This window comes from Lynx rufus, unplaced genomic scaffold (genome assembly GCF_022079265.1).
Source record: "Lynx rufus isolate CCGP_SWC_20201006 ecotype Redwood Valley unplaced genomic scaffold, mLynRuf1.p SCAF_8, whole genome shotgun sequence".
NCBI lineage: Eukaryota > Metazoa > Chordata > Mammalia > Carnivora > Felidae > Lynx > Lynx rufus.
The window spans coordinates 51,310,607-51,330,430 of record NW_025814896.1 but is presented as its reverse complement, the minus strand read 5'-3'; the positions used below and the strand labels follow the sequence as shown (position 1 = coordinate 51,330,430).

At 37.3% G+C, this 19,824-nt stretch overlaps 1 protein-coding gene across 3 annotated transcripts in view; it reads right to left on the bottom strand.

Annotated features, from left to right (window-relative positions):
• Positions 1-19,824, bottom strand: part of SEPTIN10 (septin 10) — a 66,263-nt gene that overhangs the window by 35,491 nt on the left and 10,948 nt on the right. For all 3 annotated transcript variants that reach the window (XM_047069239.1, XM_047069237.1, XM_047069238.1), the window contains exon 2: positions 3,711-3,779. In XM_047069239.1, the coding sequence (XP_046925195.1) occupies positions 3,711-3,779 (69 nt within the window). The remainder of the gene's footprint in view (positions 1-3,710; positions 3,780-19,824) is intronic.

Here is a 19,824-nt window from a genome sequence, read left to right as displayed (position 1 = left end):
TTGTTTTAATTTCTTGAAAATATCATTTAAAGCAACAACAATATATTGCAGAATTTGGAATCATGGGAGAAATAGAATGTATGATAATGACAACACAACAGAGGGAATGGACAGTTATGCTTGTAAGGTTTCTGTATTATACATGAAGTATTATAATACTGTTGGAAGATATGTGTAATAAATTAAAGCATACATCAACTACTATTTAAAAAAAAAGACATAAGAGGTATAGGTAAGAAGTCAATAGTAAAGATGAAATGCAATAAAAAAAACTAATCCAAAAAAAAGGCAGAAAAAGAAGAAAAATGAAAGAACAAATGGGACAAAGAGAAAACAAATAGCAGCAAATTGGCAGACTTAAACCTAGCTATATCTATAGTTAAATTAAATGTAAATGATCTAAACCAGCGGTATCTGATAGAATGAACTTCCTGTGACAGTGGAAGTGTTCTGTATCTGATCTATGCAACAGGTAGCCACCAGCCACATGCAGATATTGAACACTTCAAATGGGACTAGTGCAACTGAGGAACTGGTTTTTAAATTTTATTTAACTAATTTAAATTTAAATGGCCACATGTAGCTAGTGGCTACCATAATGGACAGTGAATATATAAACATTTCAGTTAAAAGAAGGAAATTGTCAGATTGGATAAAAGAATGACTCAACTCCATGCTGTCAATATAGTAACTGACAAGATCATTCTAAAATTTATATGGAAATGCAGATGATTTAGAACAGCTAAAACAATTATGGAAAAGAACAAAGCTAAAGGATTTATACTATCTAATCAAAAAGTTACAATCACCAGGAAGTGTGGTATTGGGATAATCTTATTATTTATATTTTTCTACCTTATCAGTATTAAAAACTTGTGATCATCAAGGAATATGTAAGTCACAGACTGGAAGAAAATATTATATATATGACATATACATATGACAAAGCACATACACTCAGAATACATATGATTCAATAATAACAATCTATTTTTTTAATGGGTAAAAGACATGAACAGAGATAACAAAATAGCCAATCAGTGAATGAAAGAGTGTGCAACATTATCAGGCAAATGTGAATTAAAACTACAGTAAGATACCACTGAATAACCACTAAAATGTCTAAAATTTAGCAGGCATATAATGTCATGTATTAGAGATTCTGAAGAACAAATGGAACTCTGATAAATTTGCTGGTACAAAAGCAAAACAGTACAGCCACTTTGGATAACAATTGAGTACTTTCTTATAAAGTTAAATACACATTACTATACATAACCAAAAATCCCTAACTGAAGGTATCCAAGATAAATAAAAACATGCATCCACACACATGAATGTTCATGGAATCTTTGGTCCAAATAGTCAAAAACTAGAAACAACCCAAATATCCAACAATTGTTGAATGGGTAAATAAAATGTAGTATATCCATACAACGGAATACTAAACTACTGATACGTGCCACAACATGGTTAAGTCTCAAAAACTAAGTGACTTTTTTTTTACTGTGATTTGACTAAGAAAAAAAAGTATTATTTTTTCATATTTTCTCATATATATGAATATGGATGAAAATATCCATGAGAGTGGTTATTACTGGGGAATGGATTTGCAGGTTGAGGGAGTGGTCTTGGAGGTGGAGGTGAGAAAGATTCACTTGTTACTGTATATGGTAGGTAGAATTCCAAGATGGACCCCAGGATTCATGGCCTCTGGTGTACTCACAACCTTCTATTTTTTCAACCCAACAGCAAACTATGTGCTGCCATGAAGGGATTTTGCAGATGTAATTAAGGTCCCAAATCAGTTAATCTAAGAAAGGGAGATTATCCTTGGTGGGTCTGAACTAATCAGGTGAGCCCTTAAAATGCACTGGGATATTTCAGGTGAAAGGGATTTGAAACCTGATTTGACATTAGTTCTCCCCTGTTGTATGAATGACAGAGAAGCATATGGCAAGGACATAAGAATGTTCTCTAGGAGCTGACAGCAACCAGCCAGCAAGAAACTAAATTCTGCCAACAACCTGAAACAGTCTGAAGGGGAGCTTCAAATAAGAACCCAGCCAGCCAACATCTTAAGTGAGACCCTGAGCAGAGAAGCAAGCTATGCCAACCTAGTTTTATAACCTACAGAACTATGAGCTAATAAATAGGTATTGTTTTAAGAAGCTGAATTCACGGCAATTTGTTATGGGGCAATAGAAAACTAGTATACTATATTCTCATTTCTGCCCTTTAGATCCCTTTTAGTCACATAAGTATGTTATCTTTATCATTAAGAAAAAGAAAGTAAAGTGGCACCTGGGTGCCTCAGTCAGGTTAAGCGTCCGACTTCGGCTTAGGTCATGATCTTGCCATTCTTGAGTTCCAGCCCTGCACTGGGCTCTGTGCTAACAGCTCAGAGCTGGGAGCCTGCTTCGGATTCTGTGTCTCCCTCTCTCTGTGCCCCTCCCCTGCTCACACTCTGTCTGTCTCTCTCTTCCTCAAAAATAAATTTCACGTTAAAAGAAATAATAAAATAAAAAAATAAAAACAAAAACTTTAAAATATATATATAATTTTGATATGTCAATCATACTTCCTTAAAAAATATTTAAAATAAATAAATAAACATTAAAAAATTAAAAAAAAAAAAGAGAAAGTGAAGAAACACTGTGCTTCTCAGTAATGAAAGTATTCAAGATTAGATACTTGTTAGAGTTTTTACTTGATTAGCACATGCTTATCAGATAAAACTTGAACTAAATGGCCTGTAGAATCCCTTCGGGTTCTACAGCTGTAAGACTGTTAGGTCATGAAAATAACAGAAGCTTCTCAAAAATGTGCCAGTGGTCACCATAATTTAACGAAGAACAGGGACCAGAGAAAATGAGGACTAAGCAATCCACTTAGTGCATTCATCACTAAAGGATTACTAGTGACTATTGACAGCAGTTTCAGCAAAGCAATGTGTTAGAAGGCAGATAAAGAGTAATTCTAAAAGTTTGCAAGTTGATAAAATAAAGATGGAGCAGACCATTATTACCAATGAGAGAAAAAAGATAAAAAGGATGGTAGTTTGGTGGTCAAACTATAATTTATCAAAACCATGGGGAACTTAGCATTTGTGAAGGAAGAGGGAAAAGCAAGAAGAGGCTTAATGGGCACAGAACTAAAGGAAATCATTTAATCTTACTGAATTACCTGTGCTTGTTTTTGCCATTTTCTATTTAAAAACTCATCAACTCACCTCTTTCACCAAGTTAAATATACTCCCTCTTTTTTAATATATATTTTAATATGAATTACTAAAACACATCCCTCTTATTCAGGCACACTTAGAAGAATGTTGGAAGCATTAAGAGCTTGGTCTCACACTCAGGAAGGCATCTGCAGGGCCACCTGGAGACTTCCTACACCCTGTCATTAAAGGAGTTCTCTATACCCACCAAGTTCTGTAAGCATGCCCAGCAAAAGCAGTGCTAGTCCTCCTACTGAATGCTCTGGAAGCAGTCAAGAGTTTTAATTTGTTTCAAGTCCCATGCATCGGTAAGAGACACTGAAAACATTCAACAATTATTCAATCTATTACTGATTTTCAATTTCAATCAACATAAAAGTTAATTTACATTCAAGGTACAAACAAAATGTCAGGTCTCTGAGCAGTTATTTTGAAACCCTAGAGGTATGTGGAGTACAATATGGCTCTATTTGAAAGATATACTCACTTTCTGTTCATCATCAGATACTTGTGAGGATGGACAAGTTGTTTTTGTTGGCATGTGAGACTGAAAGAGCTAAAAAAAGAAAAAAATATATATATATTAAAAAAGAGATTACTCTAAAAAACCCTATATCTAAATAATATATCCATGTTAAAAAGGAATTTAAAAATTTTCATTATCATCAAGTTGTCACTTGTAATCTACACACTTGACTCATGCTTAAAACCATGGTTTCCTTGCTGGATAAATATATGCAATATATAATATATATTAAAACATTTACCCACATATGCAAAAATATTATAAAAGAGTAAACTCCCATTTACATCCAGGAAAACAAAGCACATTACTTTTACTTAAAAGACTTTACAGGATTAAAAAGGGAAAATAAGCTATTTCACTAAAAAAATACTCTAAGAGCCAAGGAGATATTCAAAATTAGGTATTTGCCACAGAAGCATGCCAGAGTAAATACAATTGTTAATGATCCAATTTTAGTACATTTAAGAAAGCAGTGATCTAAAAATCTGAACAAGTCCTGGGGCATCTGGGTGGCTCAGTCAATCATCCAACTTCGGCGCAGGTCATGATCTCACTGTTCATGGGTTCAAGTCCCACATTGGGCTCTGTGCTGATGGCTCAAAGCCTGGAGCCTGCTTTGGATTCTGTGTGTGTGTGTGTGTGTGTGTGTGTGTGTGTGTGTGTGTCTCTCTCTCTCTCTGCCCGTCCTCTGCTCGCACTATGTCACTCTCTCTCTCAAAAATAAATAAACATTAATGAATTAAAAAAACTTAAGTCCTTTAGTTATCCAACTAAAATAGAAATAATTATCATTTGTAGAATTCCTATTATATGTCTATCACTATGCAGCTCATTAAGTATATTTTATTTAACTATGTTTATTATTTTCTGAGCTATACATATTCAAGGCTTCTATAAAATTAAATAAATTACTCCAAATCATAAAAGCCAGTATGATGTAGACACAGGTCTGATCTGCCTGCAAAGCAGATATTCCTTCTACTACTGTCCCAAGTTGTAAACCAAACACATATTCACTGTTTGCAACAGTGAGGAATGGGGGGAAAAAGGTACAAGAGAAGTTGTGGGAATTTCAAATCCATACTACCTCAAAAACTGCTATCCTACTTTTGACTACACAAGATACTAAGGAAATGTGGCACTTTTAAAAAAGTAGTAATATGGATTATAGTAAGAAAAATGCAAACAGTGCCAATAAGAAAACTGCAAAATAAGTTCCCTTCCTACCCTTGACTTGCTAGTACTTCAGCAAACCTATGTATACTTCCAGAGACAGACCATACATGTATGAGCATAAGTGAATATGCAAGTGTCTTTGTTTATATAAATGGTAGTGGTCTATTGCTCTGCATTGTGATTTTTTTTTCCCTTAATCTCTCCTGAAAACTGCTTCTAGTATGTAGATCTACTACATTCATTCTGTGGTATAGTATTCTGTTTTGTATATGACAATATATGATGAAAGGGAGAAGAACCTTACCACTGTAGCAAGAAAACAGTGTTTCTGGCACCACGCACACCCATACACACACCCGCCCCCATACACACACACACTGGGATTGTGAATGCAATCTCACAGATAGACAGGTATATATCATAACTGGATTTTACAGAATGCTAACAACAATCTACCTCTGTACATTCTGGGTAACAGAAGCTTTTGAAGGCTGGCCTTGTGACTTAACCACTCCACATACAACTGAACACATTGTTCCAACATGAAATGACTCCTGTCAGTTGGAAGATGTCCTTATATAAAAGCACACAACAAAAGCTCTGTGATGAACACTTACAGATGATAGCCATATTTTCACAATTTAAAAAGTGAAAATTACATAATGATACAAAGCACATCAAATTGGCCTAAGGTTTTGTTTTTTAATTATATATACTTCACCTTACTCCCTCCATCCAGCTGTCTCACCTCTAGTCATTGTGTGGCATGTAGGCAGTAGCTCATGTCCCTCTCCTATGCCAGAACAGAAAAGTAAGAAAAAACTAAGGGAAAGAGCAATGGTAGTTACGGACATGTGGAGAAAGAGATCATTAAAGGCCAAAGCAGTTTTCAGAGAAGACAATAATATTGAAATGAGTCAGGAAAGTGGTATATATACCAAGAGAGAAGGTGGCATTTAGGGTAGAAAAAAATCCCTAAGCACTGGAGCGAGGTAAAATTTTGTATTTGGAGAAAGTAAATCATGAGTATAGTAGTTTGGTAAAGGGAAAAAAAAAGTTCATTGTCTCCTTTTGCAATTATGAATGAGGTTATGAAGGAGGATGAGAAACAGATTAGAGATAAGAGATGAGTAGCTGACTGAGGAATTTTGAAGAGTCTATCTCAAGAGTCTCACTTGTTGGTAAAGGCAAAGAAGTACCACAGAACACAACTGTTTGGGGACCCTGTTGAGAGCCTTGCCTTAGATAATCGAGTAAGAGTGTAGAACATTCCATGCTGAATGCTACTTCCTGATGTAAAAAAAATATGGTAAGAATGTAGCTTTAGGGTTTTAATGTAATGAATAGCATATTTTTGTTAAATGCTTGCTTAGTAAGCAATTCGGTTGATAAGTAAAATTTGCTTAAAAAAACAGGATAGGTTTTGTACTAGTTCATCATTAAATTCTGACTAATAAAACCTAGGTTATTTTTCTGTCATTTATGTAAGCTCATTTCAAAGATCCGCTTTCGATTATTCACTTCCTGTGTTTCTGAATACCTGCCAAAAAGTCTACTTAATATCTCTGTGGATAAAAGTTTTGATCAGGAAGTATGAATGAGTCACATAAAAATATTATAAATAGTTGTTTTTAATATTTTCCACTGCTACTACCTGACTAGTCAAATTTCCAAAACAAGTTTTAGAATAAAAAGGTTTTAATAAATTAACAGGACATTATTGAAGGTAAAATAAGAAGGGGACAAGAGCTGACCAAGTCCTTCTAGTGGCAAACCTAAATTAAAACAAAATAAAACAAAACAACAAACTGGAAGTGAAATTCCAGTCTGCAATATCAATGATCACTTACTATGTGTAAATCACTGTGTTGGGTACCAGGGTCTCAAGAGGAGTAAGACACAGCCCTGACCTTAAGAACTTACCTCTGAGAAACACAAACTCATGACAGGCAATCACAGTCTCATTCCAAGTTAGACTAATGAAACCACTACCTACACTTGATTATGCAGTTTGCTTTTACACTTTGTTTTAAATACATATATATATCATACATTCACAAACACATATATATTTAAATCTATACATACACTACCTAGAAGTAAAAAACATATAGTACCTTTAATTCCTGGCAAAGTCTAACACACTTTTTTTTAAGTTATAATATATAATGAATCATGGGGAAAAAAGTACCAAAACATTGAGATAGCCGAAGGAAGTTTCGGTGCTCTACCTTCTTCAAAATTTCACTTTGGGGAGTATCGGCAATACAACAGAGGTGGCACACAATTGTTCTGGGTCCCTAGGGACACATAGAGTAGATGACCTTTTTCCTATCAGCCAATTATGGGGAAACATTTGCTGATTCTTTCACAAAATACATTAGATAACAAGTTTCCTTACTTGTAAACATTCTTGAAACTGCCCCTTTCTCTAGGTATAACAATGAGCCTTAGAGGAACAGAAATGTGACTTGGTTTTAATAGCTTCATTTTAACTTTATTTTCCCATAATTTTTATCTTTATAAAATTAATCAAAGTCTCAGGATACAAAATCAATGTACAGAAATTAGTTGCATTCTTACACACTAATAATGAAGCAACAGAAAGACAAATAAAGAAACTGATCCCATTCACAATTGCACCAAGAACCATAAAATACCTAGGAATTAACCTAACCAAAGATGTAAAAGATCTATCTGTATGCTGAAAACTATAGAAAGCTTATGAAGGAAATTGAAGAAGCTATAAAGAAATGGAAAAACATTCTGTGCTCATGGATTGGAAGAACAAATATTGTTAAAATGTCAATACTACCCAAAGCAATCTACACATTCAATGCAATCCCAATCAAAATTGTACCGGCATTCTTCTCGAAGCTAGAACAAGCAATCCTAAAATTTGCATGGAACCACAAAAGGCCCCGAATAGCCAAAGTAATTTTGAAGACCAAAGCAGGGGGCATCACAATCCCAGACTTTAGCCTCTACTACAAAGCTGTAATCATCAAGATAGCATGGTATTGGCACAAAAACAGGCACATAGACCAAGGAATAGAATAGAGACTCCAGAACTGGACCCACTAAAGTATGGCCAGCTAATCTTTGACAAAGCAGGAAAGAAAATCCAATGGAAAAAAGACAGTCTCTTTAACAAATAGTGCTGGGAGAACTGGACAGCAACACGCAGAAGGATGAAACTAGACCACTTTCTTACACCATTCACAAAAATAAACTCAAAATGGATGAAGGACCTGAATGTGAGACAGGAAACCACCAAAACTCTAGAGGAGAAGCAGGAAAAAACCTCTCTGACCTCAGCTGCAGCAATTTCTTACTTGACACATCCCCAAAGGCAAGGGAATTAAAAGCAAAAATGAACTATTAGGACCTCATGAAGATAAAAAGCTTCTGCACTGCAAAGGAAACAATCAACAAAACTAAAAGGCAACCGCAGGAATGGGAAAAGATATTTGCAAATGACATTATCTGACAAAGGGCTAGTATCCAAAATTTATAAAGAACTCACCAAACTCCACACCCGAAAAAAAAAAAATTATCCAGTGAAGAAATGGGCAGAAGACATGAATAGACACTTCTCTAAAGAAGACATCCAGATGGCCAACAGGCACATGAAAAGATGCTCAACATCACTCCTCATCAGGGAAATACAAATCAAAACCACACTGAGATTACCACCTCGTGCTGGTCAGAGTGGCTAAAATGAACAAATCAGGAGACTATAGATGCTGGCAAGGATGTGGAGAAACGGGAACCCTCTTGCACTGTTGGTGGAAATGCAAACTGGTGCAGCCGCTCTGGAAAACACTGTGGAGGTTCCTCAAAAAATTAAAAATAGATCTACCCTCTGACCCAGCAATAGCACTGCTAGGAATTTACCCAAGGGATACAGGAGTGCTGATGCATAGGGGCACTTGTACCCCAATGTTTATAGCAGCACTCTCAACAATAGCCAAATTATGGAATGAGCCTAAATGTCCATCAACTGATGAATGGATAAAGAAATTGTGGTTCATATACACAATGGAATACTACGTGGCAATGAGAAAGAATGAAATATGGCCTTTTGTAGCAACATGGATGGAACTGGAGAGTGTTATGCTATAAGTCATACAGAGAAAGACAGATACCATATGTTTTCACTCTTATGTGGATCCTGAGAAACTTAACAGAAGACCATGGGGGAGGGGAAGGAAAAAAAAAAGTTAGAGAGGGAGGGAGCCAAACCATAAGAGACTCTTAAAAACTGAGAACAATCTGAGGGTTGATGAGGGGTGGGAGGGAGGGGAGGGTGGGTGATGGGCATTGAGGAGGGCATCTTTTGGGATGAGCACTGGGTGTTGTATAGAAACCAATTTGACAATAAATTTCGTATTAAAAAGAAATTAATCAAAGAACCAAAGTTTTCAAACTGTCCCCTGGTGTGTTTCTTGGAGTTCTTTAGGACCAAAAAAAAAAAAAAAAAAAGTAAGAGACAACAAAAAGCAGAGAGTGGTCAAAATAATTACCTAGGCCTATTGTATGGCTTTCAAACAGGCAGAGTTCTTTGAAAGATTCCACAGACTCATTGATTAAAATCATTTTATTAAATCTTCAGGTTAAGGAAACTTTAAAATAAACTTAAGAGTGCTGATCTAAAATTTTCCTAAAAACAAGTACTAACATTACCTGATTCTAGAAGTGGATGCTAATTACACCCCAGGGGAAAAAGAAAGAATTCAACTGAAACCAGTGAGACTGGGCAGTGTATGGCAAAGCAACACATTGGCCTCCTATGTGCACACCTGGATCTCCTCCAGGGCAGTCTCAGTTTAAGGCAGTTTGGGGTAGTCTAAATCCCATCAAAATATCACCTCAATTTTACCATCATCTCCACTAAATATAAAAGTTAGAGGGTAAATACAAAGTCTAATATTCAGCCTCAAAAGATCAAGACATGTAAATTCTTGATAGTAGTTCATGTGATAAAAAATTAGGGGTATCAAGGTTAACAAAAGTTTACAGTAATACATGGCTGCTTAAAATAATAAATGTAATCTTATCTTGAAGTTACCTTCCCACTCTTAATTAGAAATGGGAGTATTTTATGTTTATTATAGGAAAAAATAGCATTTCTAATCATGTCATTTTAATAACACTGCAATAAACATCCATTTTGTGGTATAGTACTTACATCTCCCTTCCAGCAAGAACTAGCCCTTTGGCTACAAAGAATGCAGTTGGCTGATAGCTTCCAGCTTTAGAGCCTTCAGGATGCACAGTATTCCACCCAAGACCACTCCTTCCTGGCAGCCCCTAGCCCAGGACTGAGCACAAAGAGCGTGTCAGGGCCTGGCCCCTTCTGCACTAGGTGAGCCCCCCCTAACAGGCAGTCAGAGAGGTCTCCACTGGGTTGGCCCAGACTGCCAGACCTGAATAGCCTCTGAGGCTCTCTCTGCCAAGTTCTGCTTCAGCTTCTTTCCTTTCACAGCTGTCAAAATCTGCATCAGAGCCTGAAGCCTTTTCCTTTCCAGTACTGCTTCCTCCCTGTCTCTTACAGGCATTACCTCCCCTCCCTGCCTCTCACTCCCAATCTATTTCTAACACTCTTAACTTCAGCATCTGCTTCCCAGAGGACCCAAGAGGACACACCTGTATAAACATCAATCATTTTGTACATCTGATAATTTCCTCATGATAAATTCCTAGTATCAAAGGTATGAACATATTGTCCTGATCAAAGGTATGAACATATTGTCAAACTCCTCCTCAAAAAGGCTATATACCTGCTCACATTTCCAAAATTAGTATGTTAAAAAAAAAACCAAAAAATAAAATCTGTATGTTCATTTCACTATGAAGTCATCAATACAGTATATTAACACTTTTTAAGTATTTGTCAAGTTCACAGGCAAACACTGACATCTTAATTTGACATCCAGTATTTTGAGTATTTTTTTCAGAATATTTTCATAAATCTTAAATTCATGTTTTCCCCCATTTGCCCATCAGGGTATCCCCTTTTTTGTTCCTCTTATTAACAAAAGCTGTTAGATATAACTGTGCTTGTCATGTGTATTACAAATATCTTTTCCTGATTTGTCACTGACTCTTTCAATTTTCATAGAGTCCAATCCATGTTTTCCTTTCTGGTTTCTTCCTTAAATGTGAAGCTTAAAAAATCTTTTCATACCCTGAGGTTCAAAAAAATCCATTTGAATTTTTTCCAAGTTCTTTAAGGGTTTCATGTCTTACACGTAAGTTTTTAAGCCTTCTAAAAATTATTTTCTAGCACTGCGTGAGTCAAGGCAATCCGAATTTTTCCCAACATCCTTAGCCTATTGCTCTATCAAGGGATAGCAAAGTATATTCAAACATCTCTATAGTCTGTTTTAGGGAAATGAGTTCCCAAGGGAAAACTTAGGATGCATGAATGGACTAGAGAGGTCAATCTGAAACAGTGAAGAGAAATTACTGAATGACTAGAGCTGCCTAGCAAGAGTGGAATGGGCTGTCCCAGGAAGGATTCAGTTAGTGGCCCCGGGGGGGGGGGGGGGGGGGAGTTTAAACAGTGACACAGTCATCAACTGGATACACAGAGCCAATTCCTTCACTGAGTGAGACGCAAAAATAATGAACTTCTAAGGTCTCTTTCAACTCAGATTTTATGACTGTATAACTATAAGCAAGCAGTGAGGAAAAAGTATGTGATATGGAGAATGAAGAATGAGCCATGGAAACTGCATGCTCAGACAAGGGGAAGTAAGGACAGGCATAACATAATTGTATCTAGTTGATGTGAAAAGGCTTTTTGGAACTAAATCTCAAAGGCTATTAAAATGAAAAGTAGACAGCTTGAATTCCTGGGAGAGGGAGCATGTTCCATGTAGACTCATGAAAAAAAGCCAGTCAAATTTGAAAAGTAAATGGGAAAAGCAAGCAAATGGGAAAAGGAGCTGAAGAAGGGGGGAAGGCAGAAGAAATTCATTAGAAGGACTTAGGGGCACCTGGGTGGCTCAGTTGGTTGACAGTATGACTCTTGATTTCAGCTCAGATCATGATTCCAGGGACCTGAGACTGAGCCCCACGTCGGGCTCTGAGCTGAATGGGGAGCCTGCTTAAGATTCTCTTTCTTTCTCTTTTTGTCCCTCTCCTGGGCGTGTGTGCATTCTCTCTAAAAAGTAAAAAAATAGGGGTTCAGTCAGTTAAGTGTCTGACTTCAGCTAAGGTCATGATCTCAAGATTCATGGGTTTGAGCCCAGCCACCCAAGCCTACAGCCTGTTTTGGATTCTGTGTCTCCCTCTCTCTCTGCCCCTCCTCCACTTGCATTCTGTCTCTCTCTCTCTAAAATAAACAAACATAAAAAAATAAAATAAAATAAATAAAATTAAATTAAATTAAAAGACTTAAAATTGACATGGAATATCTGGGAAAAAAGAATACTGAGGAGTCAGTATGAAGACTATCAATATACTGCTTTTTATTTATTCCACAAATATACACAATACTTACTAAAAGGTTTTCCATCTCCAGGACAGAATAACAAAGGTGAATAAGCCAATATCCTTGCAATTTAAATTTTAGTACTGTGGGGAGACATGCATTCAACTTATAAACACCACAGTAGCTCGGGGTATACTGAACCCTGCATGGTCAGAGAAGGTACTGCCAAGAAAAGCCTTGAGCAAAGACTTGAAGGAGAAATAGGAATATTCCTAGCAAATGGGAAAAGAAAGTAGAGGAATCAATGTGTGCAAAACCATGCAAGTATACTAGGAAGGCTAGGAAAACTGCAGTAAGCTCATTATCATTTAAGCCTAAGGAGGCTTAAGGTTAAGTGCAAGGAGGACAGAAGAGGTAAGCCTGGACAAGGAAACAGGGGGCTGGACATCCACTCTGCCTTAGAGTGAAGCCATGCCCACCTTCAAAGGTGGTAATTTAGTAGATGTTACTGTGAGGCAGGAAAGAAAATGAGATAAATCAGCACTGGTTTGATGCAATTTTGGAAATACTGAGTTTAAGGTTTTCATGAGCGCTCTGGATCCCTCAAGGAGATTCTACATAACCACTGAAGTCTTCAGTCAAGTGTATAATTAATCTAAGGTAACTTTTACATGATTATTAAAAATAAATACAGTGGTGGGACACCTGGGTAGCTCAGTCAGTTAAGCATCCGACTTTGGCTCAAGTCATGATCTTGCAGTTCGTTGAGTTCAAGCCCTGCGTTGGGCTCTATGCTGACAGCTCAGAGCCTGGAGCCTGCTTCGGATTCTGTGACTCCCTCTCTCTCTGCTCCTCCCCCACTCATGTTCTCTCTCTGTCTCTCTCTCTCTCAAAAATAAACATTAACAATAAATAAATAAATAAATAAATAAATAAATAAAGTGATAATTCCCATTTCTCTTGAAGTTGCCACTGATTCCCTAAGACTGGAATTCATCCATATTGGTAATTCTTCCACATTTTAGAGCACTAAAAATTCAGCCTAACTCACTAAGCCAGTCAGGCTTGATTTTTAGACTGAACATAGTTAATGCTATATATTACTAGTAACAGGCTGCAGTTTAGAAAGTATTATCCTATTTTTACAAGTCAGAAAAAGATAAATCTTTTTTTTAAAAAGGAAGAAGTTCCATATAAGTCTATGTTGAAATACTTTTTTTACAAAAAATTGGAAGTGATAGTTAGGAAAATTAAGATTAATGACATGATGTGATATTAAGTAGCAAAATAAGAATATAAAACTGTATAGGGGCGCCTGGGTGGCTCAGTCGGTGGGGCAGCCGACTTCGGCTCAGGTTATGATCTCACGGTCTGTGAGTTCGAGCCCCGCGTCAGGCTCTGTGCTGACGGCTCAGAGCCTGGAACCTGTTTCAGATTCTGTGTCTCCCTCTCTCTGACCTTCCCCCATTCATGCTCTGTCTCTCTCTGTCTCAAAAATGAATAAACGTTAAAAAAAAATTAAAAAAAAAAAACTGTATTGACACCATGGTTACAGATTATTTATGCATATGGACAAACACCTGGAGTCTGATTCTTAGAGGGAAGAGAATACTACCTTTTCTTCTTGATAACCATTAATATTATCATTTATGTGAATTTAATAGAGACTAATAGAATATAAGTATTTTTCAAATATCTATAAAAATGCATTTATTCAAAAGATATGTACTGAATGACTACTATGTTCCAGGAACTATCCTAGGTATGGGGTAAGTATAACTGAGCAAAACAGAAAAAAGTCCTGGCCATCAGGGAGCTTCCATTCCAGTTAGGGAAAGACAGGCATAAAGCAGACACTGCTAATAAAAGAGAATAATAAACACAATAAAGAAAAATAAGACAAGAAAGGGGGACAGGAAATGTGGAGGTGGCATGAGTGAGGAGATATCATTTTGGTTTTGTTTTTAAAGATTTTACTTTTTTTAAGTAATCTCTATACCCAACGTTGGCTCAAACTCGAAACCCCGAGATCAAGAGTTGCATGCTCTACTGATTGAGCCAGCCAGGTGCCCTGAGGTTAGGGAAGGCCTAACTGGAAAGGTGGTAAGTACGTCCTGAAGACGTAGGAGTTAGGGGACCTGAAGGAGTTAAGGGAGGAGAGCAGATGAAGGGGCTATCTGGAGGAAGAGCATTCCAGGCAGAAGGAATTAAACCATTGCAAGGATCCTGAGGCAGATGTTGCTGTTGGTATGAGGAACATCAAGGAGGCCAATGTGGCTGGTGGCTGCAGGGGAGGAAGGGAGATACAGAGGGGTCAGAGAGAAATGAGAGCCAAATTATGTAAGGACTGACTTTGAAGAGTTTTTAGCATAAGAGAGACATGATTTCTCTTTGTATTAAATAGTTCACTACAGCTACTATGTTGAGAGTAGACTAAAGAATGGCAAGGCAAATGGAACTAGAGTGTATTATGCTAAGTAAGTCAGTCAGAGAAAGATAAATATATGATTTCACTCATATGTGGAATTTAAGAAACAAAACAGATGAACATAGGGGAAGGGAAGGAAAAATAAGATAAAAAGAGGGAGGCAAACCGTAGAGACTCTTAAATTCAGAGAACAAATTGAGGCTGGCTGGAGGGGTGTTGGGTAGGGGGAATGAGCTAACTGGGTGATGGGCACTAAGGAGTGTACTTGTTGGGATGAGGACTGGGTGTTATATGCAAGTGATAAATCACTAAATCCTACTCCTGAAATTAATACACTATATGTTAACTAACTTGGATTTAAATAAAATTTAAAAATTCAAAAAAATAATGGCAACACAGAAACAGACTGGTTAAGAAGCTACTATGTTAATTCAAGAAAAGAGATCATGGCAGAATGTGAATGATGTAAGAGCTAAGACATGGTTAAATTCTGGATCTACCTCAAAAGTAGAACTTGTTGAGAGGCACCTGGCTGGTCAGTAGGTTAAGACTTCGACTTTGGCTCAGGTTATGATAACACCATTTGTGAATTCGAGCCCCGCATTGGGATCTGTGCTGACAGCTCAGAGCCTGGAGCCTGCTTTGGATTCTGTGTGTGTCTCTCTCTCTGCTCCTCCCCCACGTGAGCTCTGTCTCAGTCTCTCTCAAAAATAAACATTAAAAAAAAATTAGAACTTGTTGAATGTTCAATGTGGGATGTAAAGAGATATAGAGAATGGTTTCCAAGTTTTTTATTTGAGCAACATGGAGGAGGGAGCTTCCACTTACTGGAACTGGGAAGACAATAGAATGAGGACTGTGGAAGGTCAGGAGTTCTCTCTGAAACATATTAAATTGGAAATGCCTACTAGATGCTGAAGTGGAGGTACTAGGTAGGTAGCTGGATAGACAAGTTGAGAGTGAAGGATCTCTAGACCACAGGTGAAAATTCTGAAGTCATCAGTACACGGCAAGTAGTCAATGCTACAGGAAGAGATGAAATCACCCACGGAGTAAAAGGTATTTAGAAAAGAGAAGGGATCACAGAAGTGAACGCTGGGGGAACTCCAACATTTAAAGGCTAGGGAACTGAGGAGCAACCAGTCTAAGTGACTGAGAAAGATCAGCCAAAGAGGGTGAAAGAAATCCAGATATATGTGGAATCCTGGAAGACAGGTAAAGAAAGCCTTTGGGGGAGGAGAGAGTATGCCACTATCATTCCTTTACGTATTGTGTGTGGTTGTTTTCAGGCCACAACAGAGTTGCATAGTTGTGAGAGACCATCTGGCTTACAACGCTGAAAATACTATTTGACCCTATAAAGAAAACCCTTAATCGAGAAGATCCTTAATCTAGAAGAATTAGAGGGCAAATAAATGAAGAAAATGTGGTACAATTTTCACGCAGCACCAAGGCCTCCGGAGTCCAGTGGTCATGACTTAAGAGTGAGACCATTCAGCATGATTACCCTCAATCTTATTCAGCTGTGAGGCTGCATGAGCACAGTCTGGAGATAGTATAATTTCACTGTGTGTGGCTTTTGCCAGTGGAGAATGATGAAGCAAGGAAGGGAACTGAGACACGCAAGGAAATGACTATAAATGTTATGAGGAAGGACTTACAACTGGGCAAAAAGGGGAAAGAGCATGGAAGACATGAAGGAAGGGAAAAGGTAGTAGGAACAACAGGTCAGGTCAAAGAATTGTGGGACTTGGTACCACAGGGAGTAAACAGAAAAGGTAGGAGGTGTGGCTGAGTGGACTGCCTGGAGGGGCTGCATTTACAGGGAATAACAAGGTCAAGATATTAACCACAAGAAGGACAGGTGAAAGCAGGGACAGAGTACAAGACATTGAAGGAAAAGAGGCCAAAAATTGAAAGGCAGGGTACTGAAAGGATAATCCATGTGGATACTGAAATCCCATAGAATTACCACAGATCTAATGTTGGAGAATCACAGGGAGCCAGTACCTACACCATCAAGCATGGAGGCAGATAAGTTTCAGAGATGAATGTAACAGAGAGATAGTGAGTATACAGTGGGATAGCTGATTGAAAGTCAAGAGAGAATGTTTAGGGAGGAGAGGAGAATGATCTGGAAGTGGCAATGAGGAGTAAAGGGTCAACCAGGCCATCTCCAGGTTTTGTGCTACAAGAGGTATCCATTAGTGACAGGAATCCTTGAAACACAGCTCTCGCAAATCTCCTCTGGGAAAAGTTTAGTCACATGTAAATTTAGTAAAATATTACTATATTCTGACTAAAATAACCAATACGTAAGGAAGGCTTAATCCATTTTAACCCAAGAAAAGCAGTGGGCAGAACTCTTTAGGGAGCTGTGAAACATGACACAGGTAATAAATAAATGAAGTTTTTTATTGCCCCTCTTTTATACACTTTGGCAAAAAGGAGTATCGCAGTGTGATGATGCCCTGTTCCCTCTCTATGCCAATCCTTTTGTCCTAGACCATAGTCTCCTTTGGTACTATGGCCTCACTAAGGTCCTACAGGATTTGACCACCATCTATTTCTGCAGCTTCATGTTGTTCTTGATGACCCCTTTTGGCATGTTTTCAGACATGTCAAAGTTCTACCCCAGCAATTATCATTACCTCTGCTTGGATACCCTTTCTATCCTTGGTCCCATACAAAAGCTCCTCCTCTCAAGGAGCTTAGAGAAGAGGAGGCAGTTAAACAAGAAAGCAAAGTGTGGTCAATATCATGAAGGAAAGAGAGTGATGTGAGCCAGAGCAGTCAAAGGAGAGGGGAGGGTAGATTTCCAACAAGGTGCAAATGCAATTCAATGTGGAAAGGATAGTGTTTTTTAAAAATGGTGCCAGAGGGACGCCTGGGTGGCTCAGTTAGTTAAGCATCAGATTTCAGTTCAGGTCATGATATCGAAGTCCATGAATTCAAGCCCCACGTCAGGCTCTGCGCTGACAGCTCAGAGCCTGGAGTCTGCTTTGGATTCTCTCTCTCTCTCTCTCTCTCTCTCTCTCTCTCTCTCTGCCCCTCCCTCACTTGCACTCTGTCTCTGTCTCTCAAAAAAAAATAAACATTTAAAAAAAAATTTAAAACTGGTGCCAGAATAATTAAGATTCCGATATCTGCCCCCAAAAAACAAAAACAAAAACAAAAAAGGAACTGGTAACATATACAAAAATTAACTCAAAACAGATTGTATACATAAAACCTTGTGGCCTTAGGTTAGACAAAAACTTCTTAGCTACCACACCAAAAGCATGATCCATAAAAGAAAAAAATGATAAATTGAACCTAATAAACCAAAAAAGCTTCTGCTCTTCAAGACACTGTTAAGAGAATGAAAACTCAAGACACATACTTTGATTGATAAAACATTTGTAAATTATTTATATCATAAAGGAATATGAGAAATATATATCTTTTTAAAACTTGTACAACTCAATAATTATACAATAACTTAATTTTAAAAATGGGAAAATATTTGAACAGATACTTCACCAGGAATACAGAGATGGCAAATAAGCAAATGACAGTAGCTCAACATCATCTGACTCATTAGATAAAGCCAAATAAATTACAAGATATGACCATATACCTATAAAAATGACTTTTTAAAAAACTAACAATACTGTCAAAGATGTAGAGCAACAAGGGCTCTTAGTCATTATTGTTAGGAAGGCAAATTGGTACAAACATTTCGGAAAACAGTTTGACAGCTTCTTAAATACATACCTACCATTCTACTCAGCAATCTTACTCCTAGATATCAACCCAGATGAAATAAAAAACTTATATTCACATAAAAGCCTGTATGTGAATGTACACAGTGATTTTATTCAAAACTGTTAAAAACTGGAAACAGCCCAAGTATTCCTCAAATAAAGAATGAACAAACTCAACTGTGACACATCCATACAATGGAATACTACTCAGCAATAAAAAGGAACATGCAACAACATGGACAAATCTCAAAAGTATTGCATTCAGTGAAAGAAGCCAGCTCAAGGCTACAATAATTCCATATGTAGGACACTCTGGTAAAGGCAAAACAACAGGAGCAGAAAACTGATCAGTGATTGTCAGAGATGGAGGAGGACTACAAAGAAGCACAAAGGAATAACAGGGGATGGAAATGGTGATAGAAATGTTCTATATCTTTGATTATAGTTGTAGTTACACACTACACTGTATGTGTTCATCAAAACTCCTAAGACTTTATAATAAAAAAGGGTAAATTTCACTACACATAAATTATACCTCAATAAAAAAGCTTAATTTATGAAGATATAACAAAATTTTCTAACTAAACATAAGTAATCAATTCACGAGAAAGCAGAGGCTAACAAAAACTTAGAATATGTGAGGATAAACTAGGTCATTGAGACAATAAATGATAATTTGTAAGCAGCAATAAAAAAGTAAATATACACCAAAATAAGCAAATGCAAAAGGAGATTAAAATATTTTCTCCAATTGCTCAAATTACAATTCAGTATGAAGTTCTTTTGGCTTTCAGAGTTAGGTGGAAACTGCAAATTAGATTTCTTTTCTATACAACAGAATCTCTGTTACCATATGACAAGCAGCCTGTCTTCTCCCAAAACAGAGATCCCCTAGAAATGATCTCAATGGCCCATGTCACAGTAGAGAAGAATTAACATGACATCAGTATAAATGTATGGCTTAAGAAGGCTGTTAGAATTAATTGCTTATGGTGGCAACAGACGCAAACTTGTTGGAGCACTAAATAACTGCCAAAGCCATGTAGGAGGGCCTGGGACAAGGAGGTACAACGACAACATAAACAAAACAAGACTTCTCAGCAAAATTTGAGAAAGTTAAGCCTCGTCCCTCCAAAATGAAAACAACAGTTCTGAGCTCCTAGGGTTGGGAAGATAAATGTGATATTACAACTAAAGTACTTGTCACAGTGAATGCACTTTAGCATTTGGTATTATCCAATTACCCCAGTGGATTTACTCAAAGCAGCAAAGGAGAAAACCATA